The sequence below is a fragment of the Mirounga angustirostris genome, unplaced genomic scaffold (genome assembly GCF_029215605.1).
Source record: "Mirounga angustirostris isolate CCGP_5_RB_7025 unplaced genomic scaffold, mMirAng1.0.hap1 SCAF_12, whole genome shotgun sequence".
Lineage (NCBI taxonomy): Eukaryota > Metazoa > Chordata > Mammalia > Carnivora > Phocidae > Mirounga > Mirounga angustirostris.
Window position 1 is genome coordinate 57,426,981 of NW_026991720.1, and position 18,107 is coordinate 57,445,087.

The following is an 18,107-nucleotide window of genomic DNA, read 5'->3' on the forward strand; positions in this document are numbered from 1 at the left end:
AATGCAAGACAAGAATTTAGTAATTGTCAGTAACATGAAAGAACTTATATTGTCCCCAAATAAATGCTAATGACTTCTCTTTTAAAAAACAGTTCTCGGGCGCCTGGGTGGCTCAGTCGGTTAAGCGACTGCCTTCGGCTCAGGTCATGATCCTGGAGTCCTGGGATCGAGTCCCACATTAGGCTCCCTGCTCAGCAGGGAGTCTGCTTCTCCCTCTGACCCTCCTCCCTCTCATGCTCTCTGTCTCTCATTTTCTCTCTTGCAAATAAATAAAATCTAAAAAAAAATAAAAATAAATAAATAAAAAACAGTTCTCACTATGGAGAAAATATTAAACACTGACACATTTTCAAGAAAGAATTTGGGGAGGACTACCAGTAGACATTAGTGCTGGAAGTTCATTTCAGTGGCTGGATTATACATGAAAATAGCAGCACTCGGCTCTAAGTCAAAGAAAACAAAGCAATAAAGGAAAGAATTCCACTTCACTTAATCCATTTAGCACTTCTTCCGTTACTTTCTTTTAATTGAAATATTCATACACGAGGAAAGGTTTCCATTCTTTAATTTTTTAATATAATATACAGAACCACAATACTATTTCAATTTCAAATTATGGGAGCTCACATTCAAATAAGCTTGGATTTGACAAGTTGCTGTTACAATACTGAGAAAATTCATGAAAAAGGTATTTAACAATTTGTAAGATAATCAAATATCTTTTTGCTACGTGGGCCAATGCATTAATAGTAACTTGTTTAAAAATGCAGTCTTTTGGACTTCAAATTATTATAAAAGAATATGAAGATTATATAGCTATACTTCCTGAATTTCTCAGACCCATTCCATTTCAAAAGCTGAAGGCAAATGTTACACATCAGAACATTCATAAGATCGTATCTCCTCCGTACTTACCTATAAAAATCAAAAGCTAGACCACACTTTCCTAAAGACACAGCTATTTCTAGGCTACAGTAGTATGATCATAAAAGAATACTAGAACTAAATTATCACTTTTATGTTAACAATTTTCACCACAATACAGCTTTCCTAAAAAGACAAAAAAAAAAAATGCAGGATTTTGGATTTCCCTTACTGAATTTAACATAATAGAATCTCATACTTTCTGGCTTTAATAAGCTTCAACTCTTTTTTCCAGTAGGAACTATCTACACAGCACAGTGCTACATACAATTAATTATTCCAGTGAGATGTATATTTAGATTTACAATATGATCAACACAATAGTGCCATACAAAGTTTTTCTGCAGGTAAAAATGCTAAGAAAGGCCACAGCGGACAGTGCCAGACACTGTGAAGACGGCAGATTACAGGTACCACCGAGGGTTAAAGGAGACCACAAGTTTCTAATTTTTTCAGCAATGGGAAAAGAAAAACATTTAGAGAAACATAAGAGTAAAAATATATAATTCCACTGTCAATAATAATGTAACTTTTCAGATACTGCTTCCTTAAACAGGCAAATTAGTTGAACCTTAAGTTAGAGAAAGTGAACAAGATCCAAATATGAAAGATGTTCCTTGTTTTCTCATCAAAGGAATGCACTAGGATTAGCACGAGGATCCTTCTGGTTCCTGTATCTGTAGGTCAGCCAAACACCCAGGATCTGGAATGGATGGAAGAAAAAAAAAAAGAAGAAAGAGAAAGTAACAGTTGTATCTGTTTCTTCAGTTTATCAATAAACAATCTGGAACCTCTGAAGCACTTGACATTATTTGTTCAAAGGGGAAGAGATTTCTTTTTCCCTTTAAAGTGTTGTAAGTAGCCCAAATTAGAAACCCTAAAAACAATTAATATGAATACTGGCCCTCCAGAGATGTCTGCATCATAATCCCCAGCACCTGGGATTAGGTTACCTTACATGGTAACAGAGACTGGGCAGATGTCATTGGGTTAAAGCTGTTGGGACAGGGAGATCATGTGGGTGGGCTCACTGATGTAGTCACCAGGGTTCTCACAAAAGAGAGGCAGGCAAAACAAAATCAGAGACATAGAGAAAAGACAGTGTGACGTCAGAAGCAGCAGGAAGCGGAGTCCGAGAGATGCTGCATGGCTGCCTTGAAGATGGAGGACAAGGCCACCAAGCACAGGCAGCCTCTAGAAGCTGAGAAAGGCAAGGACGCAGCTTCTCCCATACAGCCCCCGGGGGGAGCCTGCATTTCAGGCTTCTGACCTCTAGCAGAAGAGAATAAATTTGTGTTGCTTTAAGCAACTCCATTTGTGATTATTTGTTACAGCAGCAATAGGAACTTTTTTTTTTTTTTTGAGACAGAGAGAACGAGAGAGAGCACATGAGAGGGGGGAGGGTCAGAGGGAGAAGCAGACTCCCCGCCGAGCCGAGAGCCCGAAGTGGGACTCGATCCAGGGACTCCAGGATCATGACCTGAGCCGAAGGCAGTCGCTTAACCAACTGAGCCACCCAGGCGCCCCGCAGCAATAGGAACTTAATACAAGCACTAAACTGTCTGGATAGCTAAAATATCACATAATTTTGATAACTGAGAAACAAACTGGGTTGAGAAAGAATTCAGTAATAACGAAAACCCCACAATAACAAATTTTGCTAACGCAGATCTTTAAAAAATGTTGTAATTCCTGCCTTTCTCAAGAACCGGAGATCTCTAATTCTAGAAAAATACTAAGTTGTTACTGTGTCGTTTCCCAAACCAGGTTCACAAAAGCCTTAACCAATATAATTTTTTTTAAATTAAGAAATGTATTCATTCTGTTTCTGCTACCTCAAAGATGATTTACTTAAAATAATCAAAAATTCTTAGACTGAAAAAGATACAAATGTTTAATGGAACAAAATGAATTTCAAATTATACTTTCCACTTTAGATCTGTGCCAACTTTTCATCTAAATTTTGTTTATTTGACTTCATAACTACTCATTAGCCCTTTAAACTACTTCTAGAGAATTAGGATCAATCCAAAATTGCCTCCATTACCACAGTAATAATCCCTGTGTTACTCTAAAATTCACGACTGGCAGTGATTACAGTTATAACATGTCAGAGCTGAAGGAACTATAGTTTGTGAGTTGAATCAAGGAAAGATAAGTCTAATTTAAGGAAGTGGGAAGCCTGGGTTGTGGCATAAAGAACAAGGGAAAAAAAGGAATTTATTTAATAAACACATGAGGAGTACTTTGTGACAGACTCTGTTCTTCACACTTTACAAATTCAAACAATCCTCCCAAACACCCTGAATGATAGGAACATTATCCTCATCTTACCAGCAAGGGAACTGAGGTAACGAGGTTAAATAAGAGGGTAGCGGTCATACAGGTCACAAGTGCTAGAACTGTGGTTCAAACGTGGAATCCATGCCCTCTAGCACATCTGGGGTTGTATGTGCTATCTGATGTACTGAAGGCCATTCTCAGGCTAACATTCTACCTACCATGTCAGCCAGGCTGGTTTTCACAATGCTGAGATACGTGCACACCTGCTGTGGACAGCAACTCCTCTGACACCCCCAACCTGCCCAACCATCATTTCCTTCCCCCTGCCCCAGAAACACTGGCACACAGGGAGAGAGCTTTGGGTGAGCATTTTTGAGGTTTTAAATCGTTTGATTATCAGCCCTGGATATAGGCCGATAGTGTAAGGTACAGGGGAAACAAAGCAAATGGGTACATTAGACACTCAGCATCTGAAGCCACATTTTACCAAAACTTCATTCGTCCATTTCAGCGGTAAGTGACAAAATGAGACAGTCTCTTCCTTTGCCCCATTGTTGAACCATGATCTCGTCCCTCCCTCCCTAGGAGAGTCTGGAAGGAATGCCACACCCAAAATGCAAAAAGATCAAAGTTAGATAACTAATGGATTCTAAGCTTACAAAGCTGCTTAAAATGATCTAAAGATTCTCAAGGGTAACTTTGACTACAACTGATCGTGAACTCCGCTGATCCTAGAACCTAGGCCTAATATGCAGGCCACTAAAGTATATAGCTCATTACATAGAAATATGTGCAATGAGCCTACACATTATTTTTTATGTTTATTTATTAAATATAGAAAGGCGGAAGGTAATAAGCCAAAATATAAACATTGGTTATTTGTCATTTTTAGTTAGTAAATCCATGTAATTTTTCATGTTCAAAATCTTCTGTATTTTCTAAAGTTTCTACAAAGAATATGTGCTAACTTTAACATGTTAAAAGTTAACATGTCTCAGCTATTTTTCAGATTCTAAATCAAAGTTTCTTTTATGGTTTACATTTATTTTCAGCTATTATAAATAGTTCAAAATCAAGCCTGTTTCACTAAGGAAAGGAAATCATTGGTTAGCTTCATCCCTATGATTCTGTGAAATATTAAATAAAACAAAAAATTTAAAGTTAGTATAGCTATAAAATATTCACTATCCAGAAAATATCAGGTTGTATAAGTTATTATTAAAATCTCTAGCCAGGTTTCAAAGGACATGGTGTATAAAATATTAAAATATAGAGGAGGATTCCATGAAAGAACACCTTCTTAGCTTTTAAGACACCTAAGACTCATGAGTTTATATTCTTTGTTTTTAAAGATTTTTATTTGAGGGGTGCCTGGGTGGCTCGGTTGTTGGGCGTCTGCCTTGGCTCAGGTCATGATCCCAGGTCCTGGGATCGAGCCCTGCATCGGGCTCCCTGCTCAGCGGGAAGACTGCTTCTCCCTCTCCCACTCCCCCTGCTTGTGTTCCCTCTCTTGCTGTGTCTCTCTCTGTCAAATAAATAAATAAAATCTTAAAAAAATTTTTTTTATTTATTTGAGAGCGTGTACGCATGCACATCTGAGTGGGGGGAGGGGCAGAAGGAGAGACTCTTCATGCAGACTCCCCACTGAGCACAGAGCCAGAGGTGGGGCTTGATCTCATGACTCATGAGATCATGACCTGAGCTGCAACCAAGAGTTGGACGTTCCTGAGCTGCAACCACCCAGTCATGCCCCTATGAGTTTATATTCTTAAAAGTATTAATATTTTTAAAAAACAGTAGGAGGAGGGATGAATAGGCAGAACAGAGAAGATTTTTAGGATAGTGAAAATATTCTGTATTATATTCTAATGATGGATACATGTCATTATAAGTATGTCCAAATCCGTAAGATGTACAAAAGTAAACCCTAATGTAAACTGTGGACCTTGAGTGATTATGATATGTCAAAGTAGGTTCGTCAGTTGTAAAGAACATCCCACTCTGGTTAATGGTGATAATGGGGGAGACCATGCCTATGTAAGGACAAAGGATATATGGGAAATCTCTGTACCTTTCTCTCAATTTAGCTATGGACCTAAAACTGCTCTTAAAAAAAAAAAAAAGTCCTTAAAGAAAAAAATAGGCATAACTGAAAGTAATGTAACCTCATGAGAAGAAAATGGAGCTGCTCAAAACAATTAAATTCTCAAAATAAATTCTAAATATAAAAAGGAAACCATGTGGCAAAATCTGGCTAATGTGCTATATGGAGATTGCTCATCCTGGTTTTTCTCCTATCTATATTTTTAAGTTTTCATGGAAAAAATCGTACTTTTAAAAGGAAACAAAGGAATAATGCACGGAATTGTTTTTAAACAGTACATCAATTTTCTTGAATCACTGTCAAAACCAACCCACAAGTAACACAGCTCTTTCATGAGAAAAAGTAAAATGAAAAAAAAAAAGTGCTCAGAATGGGAAGAGATGTCAGGGGAGATATTAACCTTGGTCTTTATCTCCACTTTGTTAAGAACAACCAAGTGTGAATTTTTCATTCTCAAGAGAAGGAAACTGAATAGAATATATATCCACATATATGTATATATAATGTGCTATATATTGACCCTACATCATATACATATATAGTATATACATTATATACACAAATGCAGTATATACATTATATATACAATATTAAATTTGATTTTCTCCTGTTAATATGTCTAATGTCAGTCTGACTCTTAGTCTAGCTAGAAGGATCTTGAAGGGCAGAGAAAAATGTCCCTTCCCACCCACTCTAATTTAACCAGCTCATTATTGAAGAACACAAGCTGGCCCAAGGGTTTGCTGTTATCCACAATAAACATTCTTTTTTATTCATTTTACATAGTCATACGATTATCTCCATGAAATAAAGCACTGTAAGTAGAATGTATGAATTAAAAAAAATTAATTTTGATACATATTGTCAACTCAGCTGTATCAAAAAACATCCACAGGTATTGAGAGTTTAATAAAGACACTGAAAAAGGAATTAGCATCCTCTAAAATTATCAATGAGTGTGGTTTTGCTTACAGATACATATATTATACATAAATGTATTAATCAGTATATTTTAATATAGTATAAATACATGCAATATAAATAAGAAACTAGTAATAGTGTTTACCTGTAGGTTTTGGAGGGCTAGAAATAATGGGGGATGGGCTTGGAAGGCCATTTTTCAAAGCATATCTTTGTAAGTATGTATGTGTGTGTGTTATATACTATATATATTAAACAGTGCGAATGTCCTACCTATTCCAAAATTAAATCTAAAATTATAATTCATCATACAACTCTACAAATAGAAGAGATTCCAGAAATAACCCAGCCTAAACTCATTTCACTTGTTCATTAAATTTTAAACAATTTAATAATCAGGCATCTCACCCTGTATAAAATTCATGCTAGATCTGTGAGGTCTTCTGATTTCAAGCCAGGGCTCCTCTAATTACAATACTAGTTCTCAATGAGGATATTCATCGATACATGCCTTAAGTTAAGGGCCATGCTAAGGTAAAATGTCATGCCCTCTTGCCATATAAAACAGAAAGCCCTATGACGAAAGCGGAAAGAGAGTGAGTTATTTGCACATACCTCCGTAAAGCTGAAGAAGAGGCCAATGCCACCGACAAATCTCAAAACCTCTCCAGCATATTTTCCTATTATTGGGGCACATGGCGAGCATGGGTGGCTGCTTTTGAAACAGCTCTGTATCAATTAAAAAAAAAAAGAACTTTTATTTCAAAGTACAATTATAAAAAGCAGATAAACACTGAAGCCACCTAAAAATGGGTGGCTGGAGTATTACATCCAGTCTGGGCCTTGGCTGTTTAGTAGTAGCTCCCAAGGTTCCCAAGCCCAGCAAACACACCTTGAGTGATCGCACCCCCCGCTTTGAGTGTGGATGGGATTTGTGAATATGATAAACACTCACTCCCATGTTTACCGTGTGGTTATGTAAGACATCATCTTAACAGAATGGAGCGATTATCATGCTGACTTGGATGCGGCCATGTTGTGAGATGGTTGTATATGTATAGTTAGAACCCGAGAGCAGTCTCTAGGAACTGAGGAACACCCAGCAATAAAATGGGACTAAAGCATTACAACCACCAGAAGCTGAATTCTGCCAACACCCACTGAGCTCGGCAGAACACCCCAGGCCTCAGATGAGATTGCAGCCCTGGCCGACACCTTGATTTCACCCAGATGAGATCCTAAGTGGGGGACCCAACTAAGCCATTCTCACACTCCTGATCCATGGAGACTGAGGTAATACGTGGGTGGTGCTCACGTGTCACATAGCTCTAGAAAACGAATAATCCCACAAAAGACGCCTCACTGAAGGAAAATCCAGCTCAGGGCTCAGAGAGACGGTAATAGGAGTTTCCCCGAAATATAAACACATGTGAACTTCCTAGGACAGTCAAACTCCAAGTCTATCCTCACATTGGGGTCTGGCCTAGGACAACAGTATGGCTCTGATTTGTCCATCGCTAACCCAGCTCTCACAGAAAAAGCATGAAGTTGTAATGGGGAAGAAGGGAGGGAGGATAGAGGGTTATTTCCATGTATCCTCCTCCCTGGGGATGCTTAACTGGTTAAAGAGCCCCAAAATTTAGGATAGACCACTCTCCTCCTACTACCCTGATATACTTCAAAACCAAGATACTGCTACAGCTCTTCCGCACCTCTATGGCTAATCTGTTCTTATTTTTCTTTCACAACTTGTTCTAGGAGGAATTGAATGGGAAGGAATTAGGGGCAAAGAACCACGAGTATCTGTGCTTGGCAGGGCTCTAGGATATTTAGTACTGTCAGGAGTGGACACTTGAGAACAGACAAATGATGTAATGGTGTACATGGAATATAAGCTAGGTATATGTAAAGCATTTTAAAAATACAACTCAGCATCAGAAATTCCATTTCTTTCATGTTAATCATTATTCATCTGTATGTAATACATCTCCAGAAAATATTTTATACTTTGTACTTACAGCCAGGCAGGTGTCATTTGGGTTAAAACTTCGAAACCCACAGCAGTTTAAATTTCTCTGGATGTCATTTCGAGCACTTGCTGTATTGTTCCAACCCACTTCCAGAAGCTGACCCTAGAAAATGCGTTTAATATATACATTGAAATGTGTTATCCCTGCACAAAATGTATAAAGCTAGAGCCTACAACTTTTAATATGAGTGTACCTAAAATAAATACTCTTTGTAAGACGATTAAAAGTTTTCAAAGGGTAGTACCTAAATTTGCAACAAAAATTAAAGCACTGCTTCTATCCCAAGAATGAAAAATCTTAACTTTTCCATGCATTTTAAAAGAAACACTTAGTTCAAAAGATTCTCAGACTGAAACAAGACACATTTTCCATTGCCCTAAACAGAGATGCGTATTCTTTTACAAATTAAGAGTTCAGAAAGTGTAATTGCTAGAATGGTATCACAAACGTTTCACTGCATAATGGTGGGAAAAGGCTGCGTGAACATCTTTCAGTAGTGGCACTTTTTACCCAAGGAAGGGAAAATTCCACTTCAAGGATGCCGGGGGTGGGGGTGGGGGTGGGGGGCGGGGGCCGGGGGGCCAAAAAGCAACATCTGATGGCACTTCAGGGCTCCGATCAGCCCCACTAATGCAATCAGGAACAAGAGATTTTAGCTGTCTCCAGTGAAATGCCATTCTGAGCAAAGAGGAATTATCTTATATTCCAATCATTTCTCCCCTTTTTTTCCTACACATACTATGAGGCCTAATAAAAGAAAAGAAAAAAGTTTTTGCTTACCTGTTGCGCCTGGTTCAGGGCTAAGCAAGCACATGATACAGAAAACTGAACAATAAATACAAGTAAGAGAATAATCATGTACTGAGAATTCAAGTTAAGGTATTTCTTGATACTCTTAAAATTACATAAAATAGAGGTACTGACAACTTCAGAATGTACTAGAAGGATTTCAACCAGAAAACAGAACAAATGGCACCTAGAGAGAGTTTACAAGGAATATACACAGTTATTTTTCTCATTAATACACTGTAGATATTTCATAATAAAAATACTAATATTTAAAAGCTGATCTGTTAGAATTTCATTTAGATTAAAAATTCTTACATATATAAAACAAGAAATAAGTATAGATAAATGTATTTAAGGTTTCTTAATATTAAAATCTTAAAAAACAATCACTGAAATTCTCAACCACATATTGACCTTTCGGAAAGGGCCTAGAGGTCACCAAATCAGTTCAATGTAATTGAATTTGCAAGATATAAATAGGACTATACTGAATTTGCAGAATACATTCTTCATGATGTGAAAAGGAGAAAATGGGAACATATAAGCATACAATAATTTCACCCTAAGAAATGTTCCTAATGTTGTGGAACAAATACACAAAGGGCATGCTAGGAGCTGCTCTCTGGCAATTTCTTTCCTAATGATAACTCCAAATCAGTTATAGTAATCAAAAGAGTAATCAATAAAAGAACAAATTCAATTGGGGTAAAAGTTCTGCTTTTAAAAAAGGATACAAAAAAAAGCAACACCTGATGGTGTTTTACGGCTCCAATCAGCCCCACCAACGCAATCAGGAACAGGAAAATGCCCACTGCAATGACCACACCGACCACCCGGAGGCTGGAAATCAGCCCGAAACCAATGCCCCACGCTGCGATTCCAATGAGCAAGAGACTAACCAACTACAAAAACAACCAAAATGGCCAGGGATGGGGTGGGGGGCAGGGGAAGAGAAAGAGGGGAGGAAAACATCAATTTATAGAATAACATTAAAAACATTTTTCAGTATCTCACAAATGACTGCTCATACTCAATAACAAGATCTTAATAGTATTATTTTAACAAATTAAATTAATCCTCAGGCATGCTTCAAAAAAAACTAATCATCTATGAAATTATTATGAAGCCTCAGAGTCATCTGGTTTACTAAGCCTAAATGATTTCTACCTAAGCTTTTGAAATCATGGCATATGTGAAACTCCTAGATGCCAATACATCTCAGTCAACTATGGATTCCTTCACATGGAAATCACTTAGGTTTCCTTAAAAGCCAGATGGACTATAATCTTCTCTGTGATGCCTTCCTCATCCTCTATAAACTGTTCTTCGAAGATGGTTCTACTGTTCCCCTCATCACACTCTCAGTCTGTTGCCAAGCCTGTCTCTTGGAGGAGATTTGGGAGCACCCTTAGAGGAAAGCCCCATCTTCTCATCTGTCTGTATACCCAAAACCTATCATAGAACCCGTGCCTTGAAAACAATCAAAAATTTCTCAAAGAATTGTGGAAAAAAATTGCTTTAGATGTTATCATGTATCCTTTCAGAATTCAGAGACAGAGAGGTCACTAAAACTCTTAGGACAAAAACAATCTAAGACTTTAACTATTTTGAGTAAAGTGGTATTCTGAGCAAGGCGAAATTACTTTATACTCCATTTATTTATATACTTATAAAATAAAACCAAGAGGTAGAATGCATTCCTCAAAACCAGTCATTACCTGTAAAACACAAAGTTACAATTATTTCTTTAAAATAGCAAATAAAGAACATGCCATGTAAATATGATGTAGAACTGAGAGAAGATAAAGCTGGAACAGGTGTGTGGGAGGGATGGGGGTTGGGGTAGCGGGGCAGAAAGGAGGCATATCTCCAATCAAGAGTCAGCCATTTCCTGGAGCAATGTGACAGTATAATACACAGTTGAGAGGAATCAAAATACATAAAATATGCTTTCTAGCACCATTTCACGACCCAATAAACTTTGTTTCTAAACATAAAGTAAATCACCATTCACTCAAAAGGATTTTTACTCAAATATTTAGTTTTTATACATGTAATCATAGTTTAGCAATGCAAATTTTAAATATCTTGGTATCTAAAACCTCTTACATGTGTACAGATAAAAGTAAAACTGCTAAATATTGACAAAGAACATACATTTGTTTTTTTTTTTTTAAAGATTTTATTTATTTATTTGACAGAGAAAGACACAGCGAGAGAGGGAACACAAACGGGGAGTGGGAGAGGGAGAAGCAGGCTTCCTGCCAAGCAGGGAGCCCGATGCGGGACTCGATCCAGGGAGTCCAGGATCATGACCTGAGGCGAAGGCAGTCGCTTAACCAACTGAGCCACCCAGGCGCCCAATACATTTGTATTTTTTAAAAGATTTTATTTATTTGAGAGAGACCACGACTGAGCACGGCAGTGGGGAGGGGCAGCGGGAGAGGGAGAAGCACGCTCCGCAGAGCAGGGAGCCTGACGGCGGACTCGATCCCAGGATGCAGGGATCACGACCTGAGCCGAAAGCAGACGCTTAACCGACTGAGCCACCCAGGTGCCCCACCTGTTTTATTTTTATCCATTTATTACAAAGCAGATCTTGAGAAGAAAGAAACTGCCTATAGCATGACAGAACCAAGTTACGGAGTTATATTGACTTGCTGTTCCCCACAGCAGTTAGTACACATACAAAGCTTTTGTTTTCAGAGGGAGAAGGAGAGGGAAGAAATTCTCAGAATCTTTGCCACCCAGAAATTGCTTGGTCCCCTTCATTTTCTCAAGTGCTCCTTATCAGCAGGTCCATTTGCTTCTGTCTTGTTTTTATCTGCTCACTCACTATTGTCTCATGACTTCCAGCTATCTTTTTTTTTTTTTTAAAGATTTTATTTACTTGAGAGAGAGAGAATGAGAGAGAAAGAACACATGAGAGGGGATAGGGTCAGAGGACAAAGCAGACTCCCCGCCGAGCAGGGAGCCTGATGCGGGACTCGATCCCGGGACTCCAGGATCATGACCTGAGCCGAAGGCAGTCGCCCAACCGACTGAGCCACCCAGGCGCCCGCAGCTATCTTGGATTGAGAAAAAGTCCTCTGCTCCGTCACCAGCGAGCTTACTTCGGACTCTGTGGCATCCAAATATAGCATGTTTCCTTCCATGAGGGGTGAAAGAAGAAGGTGAGAGGATGCAGGGACAGGCCTTCGCCTCGGCTCTGCTCAGCATCCTCACTGCGTCGTGGGACCAGACGCTGAAGGTGCTCTACATTTGCAACACATCAGAGTAACTCACCTATCAGTCAGGGTTCTCCAGAGAAAGAGAGCTAACAGGATATATATTTAGAAAGAGATTTATTTTAAGGAATTGGCTCATGCAATTATGGGGCCAGCATGTCCAAAATTTGGAGGAGGACAGCAGCTTGATAATTCAGGCAGGTTTTCTCTGACACAGTCTTGAGGCAAAATTCTTTCTTCCTTAAGAAACCTCAGTCTTGGGGCGCCTGGGTGGCTCAGTCGGTTAAGCATCTGCCTTCAGTTCAGGTCATGATCCCAGGGTCCTGCGATCGAGTCCTGCATCGGGCATCAGGTTCCCTGCTCAGCGGAGAGGCTGCTTCTCTCTCTCCCTCTGCCCCTCCCCCCTCCCCCCTACGCCTGCGCTTGCTTGCGCACGCATGTGCGCCCTCTCTCTCAAATAAATAAAATCTTTTTTCAAAAAAGAAACCTCAGTCGTTGTTCTCAAGGTTTTCAACGGATTGGATGAGGCATACCACAATGGGAGTAATCTGCTTTACTTAAAGTCAATTGAGTGTAAATGTTAAGTCTAAAAAATGCCTTCAAATCAATAGCTACACTAGCATTCAACCAAACATTTGGGCACATGGTCTGGCCAAATTGACAGATAAAATTAATCAGGACACTTGCCAACTTCAGTTCCTGGGTTTGATGCCTATTTCCTAATTCAATTAAATTTGGGGGCAGGATTGTCACTCTCTATTTCTTTATTTGAGTCTTGGAGCCAAAAAGATCAGAAGCATGAATCATATGATAGTTACAATTCTTCTAACCCTATAGTTTTAAAGAATCCTTTTGGGAATCCTACCAAATCCTTACTATATTAACGAAATTCTTACACGTCAAATAGCCAACAACAAATGACTACTGCCCACTACACACTAGAAGCCAGAGACAAGATATCCCTACTAGAAGAAAGGCCGGCAGACCTTCTCTGCATAAGGCCAGATATTTATCATCTGGCCTTGTGGATCACACGGTCTCTGGCACAACTATTAGACTCTTCCACTGTAACACAAAAGCAGCAGTGAACGAATGAGCAGAGCTGTGTTCCAGTAACACTTCATTTACAGATACTGAAATTTAAATTCATGTAATTTTCATGTGCACCAAAAGATTATTCGTCCTATGATTTTTTTAATCCCTTAAAAATATAAAGCCATTCTTTGTTGGCAGGCTATACAATAATAGGCATTGGAATTGATGTGACCCATGAGCCATAGTTTGCTGACCCTTGCTCTAGAAGTCAGGGTAGCAGAGACTAAAAAGTTAAAATGGGACAAATAGTTGCTTTACCAGATATTTTTACAAGATGGGTCAGAGGACAGAACAATAATCCAAAAAATCCAGATAAACAGAATAGGCCAAAGACTGCAAAGAAATAGTAAAGGAGCAGGTCATGAGCTGAAAAAAATGACCATACTGTGAATCTTACCTTAAACAACAAAAGAAAAGGATACAAATATTCTATTATTTATAATAAATATATAATAAAATATTTATAAAGCATTTTATAAATATTATTTTATATGGCAAAAGATATGACTGAATTAAAAATCTTGAAAGGAGGAGCATATCCTGGGTTATCAGGTAGACCTTAAATGTCATCACAAGTATCCTCCTAAGAGGGAGGCAGAAGGAGACAGAGAGGAGATGACCACGTAATGACAGAGGCAGAGGGTGGTGTGGCCCTCAGTCACCCGAAGACAGAAGAGGCAAGGAACAGATTCTCCCCCGGGGGTCTCAGAGAGAGTGCAACCCTGATGATACCTTCATTTTGGACTTCTGGTCTCCTAAACTGGGGGAATAAATTTCTACTGTATTTAAGCCGCCATGTCTGTGGTAATTCGTCCAAGAAACCCTAGGAAACTAATACAAAACAATTCACACAATGGGCACTGGACAAGTCAGGAACCTCTAACTAGTACAGAAAGCTGTCTGATATTTTACCACTAATGGAGTCCTACCGTGCGGCTGGAGTGAAGTATTCAGGTATCCTTGTCAGCAACCTCCTAGAAGACCAAATCCTTTATAGCAGCAACATCTCAGTAAAATGTGATAACTATCTTTTGCTCTCTCAGTTACCAACTTACAGGGTCATTAATAATGAGAATCTTTTAACTTTTGAAAAATAGCATCTACAACTAAAACAGAGGAATACTATATCACAGCAAAAAGAACTTCCAGGTCTCAGACCAGGCATTATGCTATTATGGAAAACATTATCTAGAACATTCACAAGTAACTCTGCTCTGATTTTTTTGTTCTAAGTAGGGGAAAAAAGAGGCTACTCCCGTCAATAGACCTCTCTGTCAAAAGTATTTTTCACCAAGTTCACTCTGTGTCTCTCACATAGGTGTCAGTCTATCCCTATCGCTAATACAAAGTGCGCCTCCTTTAAAAACACTGAAGAGAGTTTATCAGTTTCCTCTTGTCACTTTAACAAATTACCACCAGTTTAGTGGCTTAAAACAACACAAATTTATTCTGCTGCAATTCTGGAGGTCAGAAGTCCAACATGGGCCTTACTAAGCTAAATCACAATGTCAATAAGGCTGCATTCCTTCTGGAAGCTCTGGGGGCAAATCCCTTTCTCAGCCTTTTCCACCTTCTAGAAGACCCTTGCATTCCATTGCCTGTAACCACTTCCTCCATCTTCAAAGCCAGTGTGGCATATTCAGATCTCTTAGTCTACAACCTGTTTCCCTAAGCATATCTCTTTCTTTTGAGTATAGCCCTCCTGCATCCCCCTCATAAGGACCTTTGTGATTACATAGGGTTTTCCCAGATAATCCAGAATAATCGTCCCATCTCAAAATGCTTAATTTAATCACATTGCAAAGTACCTTTTGCTACACATAACGATCCATATCCAAAGAGTAGGACGTGCACCTTTGGGGACAGAGGGATATTATTCAGCTACCTTAGAGGGTTCTGGGGTCATTGGCAACTTGGCTACTATAGAATCTTTCCTGCTCCGAATACTTTAAAATATTATAAAAGATTGCAATATTTTATTTAAATATATACCTGAGCACCAAGAAACAATGGGAAGGTCCTAAAGGCCAGAAAAGAAGGGAAAATGCAAAGTCAAAAGTGTAAGCATACAACTGGTGGGGGTGGGGCAGGAGTTCTGGATGGGAAGGGTAGGAAGGAATTCCTAGATCAGAGCAGTCCCTAAGGAGGAGGGACTTGGGTTTCAAACCAGGCAGGACTGGGAAGGAGAACTAAGACCACTGACAAGCATTTCTAGAAAGCTGTATTTTCAGTGTAAGGTGTTATAGAAAAACTACACCACCACACCCAGGCAGATAGCAAAGATTTTTGAGTCCCTTCAAAAAGCTTTTTGCAAGAAAGAGAAACTCTAAGCCTAGAGTCTAAATGTCTGGAGTCTAAATGTCACTACACAGGCATGCAGGAAGCTGATTCTGATAAATCAGCCAAGCAATTCAGATAAAAGCTGATCACTGGCAGTGATGGGATTTAGGGAAGGAAAACTCACAGAAGCAAATCCAAAATGATTCAGGAGGGACATCTGCTAATCCTAGCCCTCACGCCATTCCCAAAATGAATTTGTAGGCTAAATTGGAGGTGGTAAATGGTAAAAACCATTCCCAAAGAAAAAAGTAAAACACATAAGGAAAAAAAAAATCTACAACTAGAGAGATAAGACAGACACAGCACAGAAGAATTAGAGCCCCCAAGAAGTTGAGGTAATAGAACTAACCAAATGAGACTAAAATTATTATGTTTAAACTGACTAAAAAGATAAAAGAATAAAAACAATATGGACAAAACAAAACCATATTTAAAAATAGAGACTTGTCGGGGCGCCTGGGTGGCTCAGTCGTTGAGCGTCTGCCTTCGGCTCAGGTCATGATCCCAGGGTCCTGGGATCGAGCCCCACATCGGGCTCCCTGCTCGGCAGGAAGCCTGCTTCTCCCTCTCCCACTCCCTCTGCTTGTGCTCCCTCTCTCGCTGTGTCTCTCCATCAAATAAATAAAATCTTTAAAAAAAAAAAATAGAGACTTGAAAAAGAGCCAACAGAGCAAAGCCAAAGAAAGTAGAAAGAAGAGAAACATATTATAGGAAGGATAAATAAAGCTTCCTTTAAAAAGGAGAGAATGACAGGCCTTCAGCAAAATTATTTTTTAAGAAAAAGAATAAGGCTAAATTCCCCCAAAATGTCCTTAACTGATTAAGAATAGCTATCAAAAACCCAAAGCAAAAATCATATTCAATGATAAAACCTGAGAAACATTGCCTTCAAAATTCAGGAATAAGACCAGGGTGCTATCACCTCTGCTCTTCTATTCAGCATTGTAGTGGAGATCTGAGACAACTGAGTAAGAGTGAACACTGAACAAAAATGCAGAGGAAACACAGTTGTTATTATTCATATTAAGAGGAGTATCCACATGAAAAATAAAACAAGAGACTGCAAATATTTTAAAACTGGTAGGATTGAGAAAAGTTGCTATAAATAGGAACAATATACAAATGTCAACAGTATTCTGATGCACTCCCCCAAAAGTTTTTAATGTATTTCTTTAGGATGCGATTTGTAATAGGCCCCACAAATACCAGGTACATATAAGTAAACCTAAGAAAAGTATTATAAGACCTTCATGGAGAAAATTGTGAAATTAATTGAAGAACATAAGAAAACTGCATTAAATGAAGAGACATAACACGTTCAGGGGTGGGAACACTATACATCAATTCACCTCCAATTTAGCCTACAAATTCAACGTATCTCCAGTTAAAGTCTCAATAAGGTTTCTTAGGGTGGAACTTGATACAATGACTCATTAATTTCCATGGAAGAATAAGTGTCCCCTGTCGCCAAAGGTCTAGAACATTTTTAAGATTAAACAGAAAGGCCGTGTCTGCTTCACTCTTTCTCAGCCAAGCTGCACTCTCACCAGCACCATGCCTAAGAAACGCTCTTAGTAGCCAATCAACCTTTGTCAGTGCCTTCAACTAACCTTTCCAGACTTTTTTTTTTTAAAGATTTTTATTTATTTATTTGAGACAGAGAGAATGCGAGAGAGAGAGCGAGCACATGAGAGGAGGGAGGGTCAGAGGGAGAAGCAGGCTCCCCGCCGAGCAGGGAGCCCAATGCGGGACTTGATCCCAGGACTCCAGGATCATGACCTGAGCCGAAGGCAGTTGCTTAACCAACTGAGCCACCCAGGCGCCCTCCAGACTCTCTCTTTGCTGCTGCTTTCACCATGCTCTGCAAAACCTGGGCCTGACTTTACATCTTTCGGACAGATTTTACTTTTTTTTAATTAGTAAAATTAAACATACAAATAAAACTAAAAAATTTAATAAGTTAAAAATCCAAACAAATATCACAACTTGTTGTAATGGCTCCATAATTAAAACCAAGTAGTTGACATACATCTAAATAAACCAAAAGTGTAGTAGGCTTGGAGGAAGATGGAATTCCAAATCAGTAAGGAGAGAGGCAGCTATAATTAACAGCCCTGTGACAATACCTTCGCATTCTGAAAAAGAGTAGTAGTAGTCCCTACCTCACAGCATAGATTTAAACCCTAAATATAAAAGCAAAACTTAAACTTTTAGGAAAAAAATAGAGAAAAATGTTTTGACTTTGTAGTTACAGAAAAACTTCTTTAGGGCACCTGGGTGGCTCAGTTGGTTAAGCGACTGCCTTTGGCTCAGGTCATGATCCTGGAGTCCCGGGATCGAGTCCCGTATCGGGCTCCCTGCTCGGCGGGGAGTCTGCTTCTCCCTCTGACCCTC

The 18,107-nt window shown here is 39.0% G+C and overlaps 1 protein-coding gene across 1 annotated transcript in view; it reads right to left on the minus strand.

Moving 5' to 3' along the window:
• Positions 1-549: 549 nt before the first annotated feature.
• The window catches only part of TSPAN13 (tetraspanin 13), a 32,879-nt gene continuing 15,321 nt past the window's right edge, over positions 550-18,107 (minus strand). Inside the window, exons 2-6 of the mRNA XM_045864606.3 lie at positions 9,786-9,953; positions 9,043-9,123; positions 8,251-8,364; positions 6,848-6,961; positions 550-1,627 (exon numbers count right to left, since the gene is read on the minus strand). Of these exons, the coding sequence (XP_045720562.1) occupies positions 1,553-1,627; positions 6,848-6,961; positions 8,251-8,364; positions 9,043-9,123; positions 9,786-9,953 (552 nt within the window). The 3' untranslated portion in view covers positions 550-1,552. The remainder of the gene's footprint in view (positions 1,628-6,847; positions 6,962-8,250; positions 8,365-9,042; positions 9,124-9,785; positions 9,954-18,107) is intronic.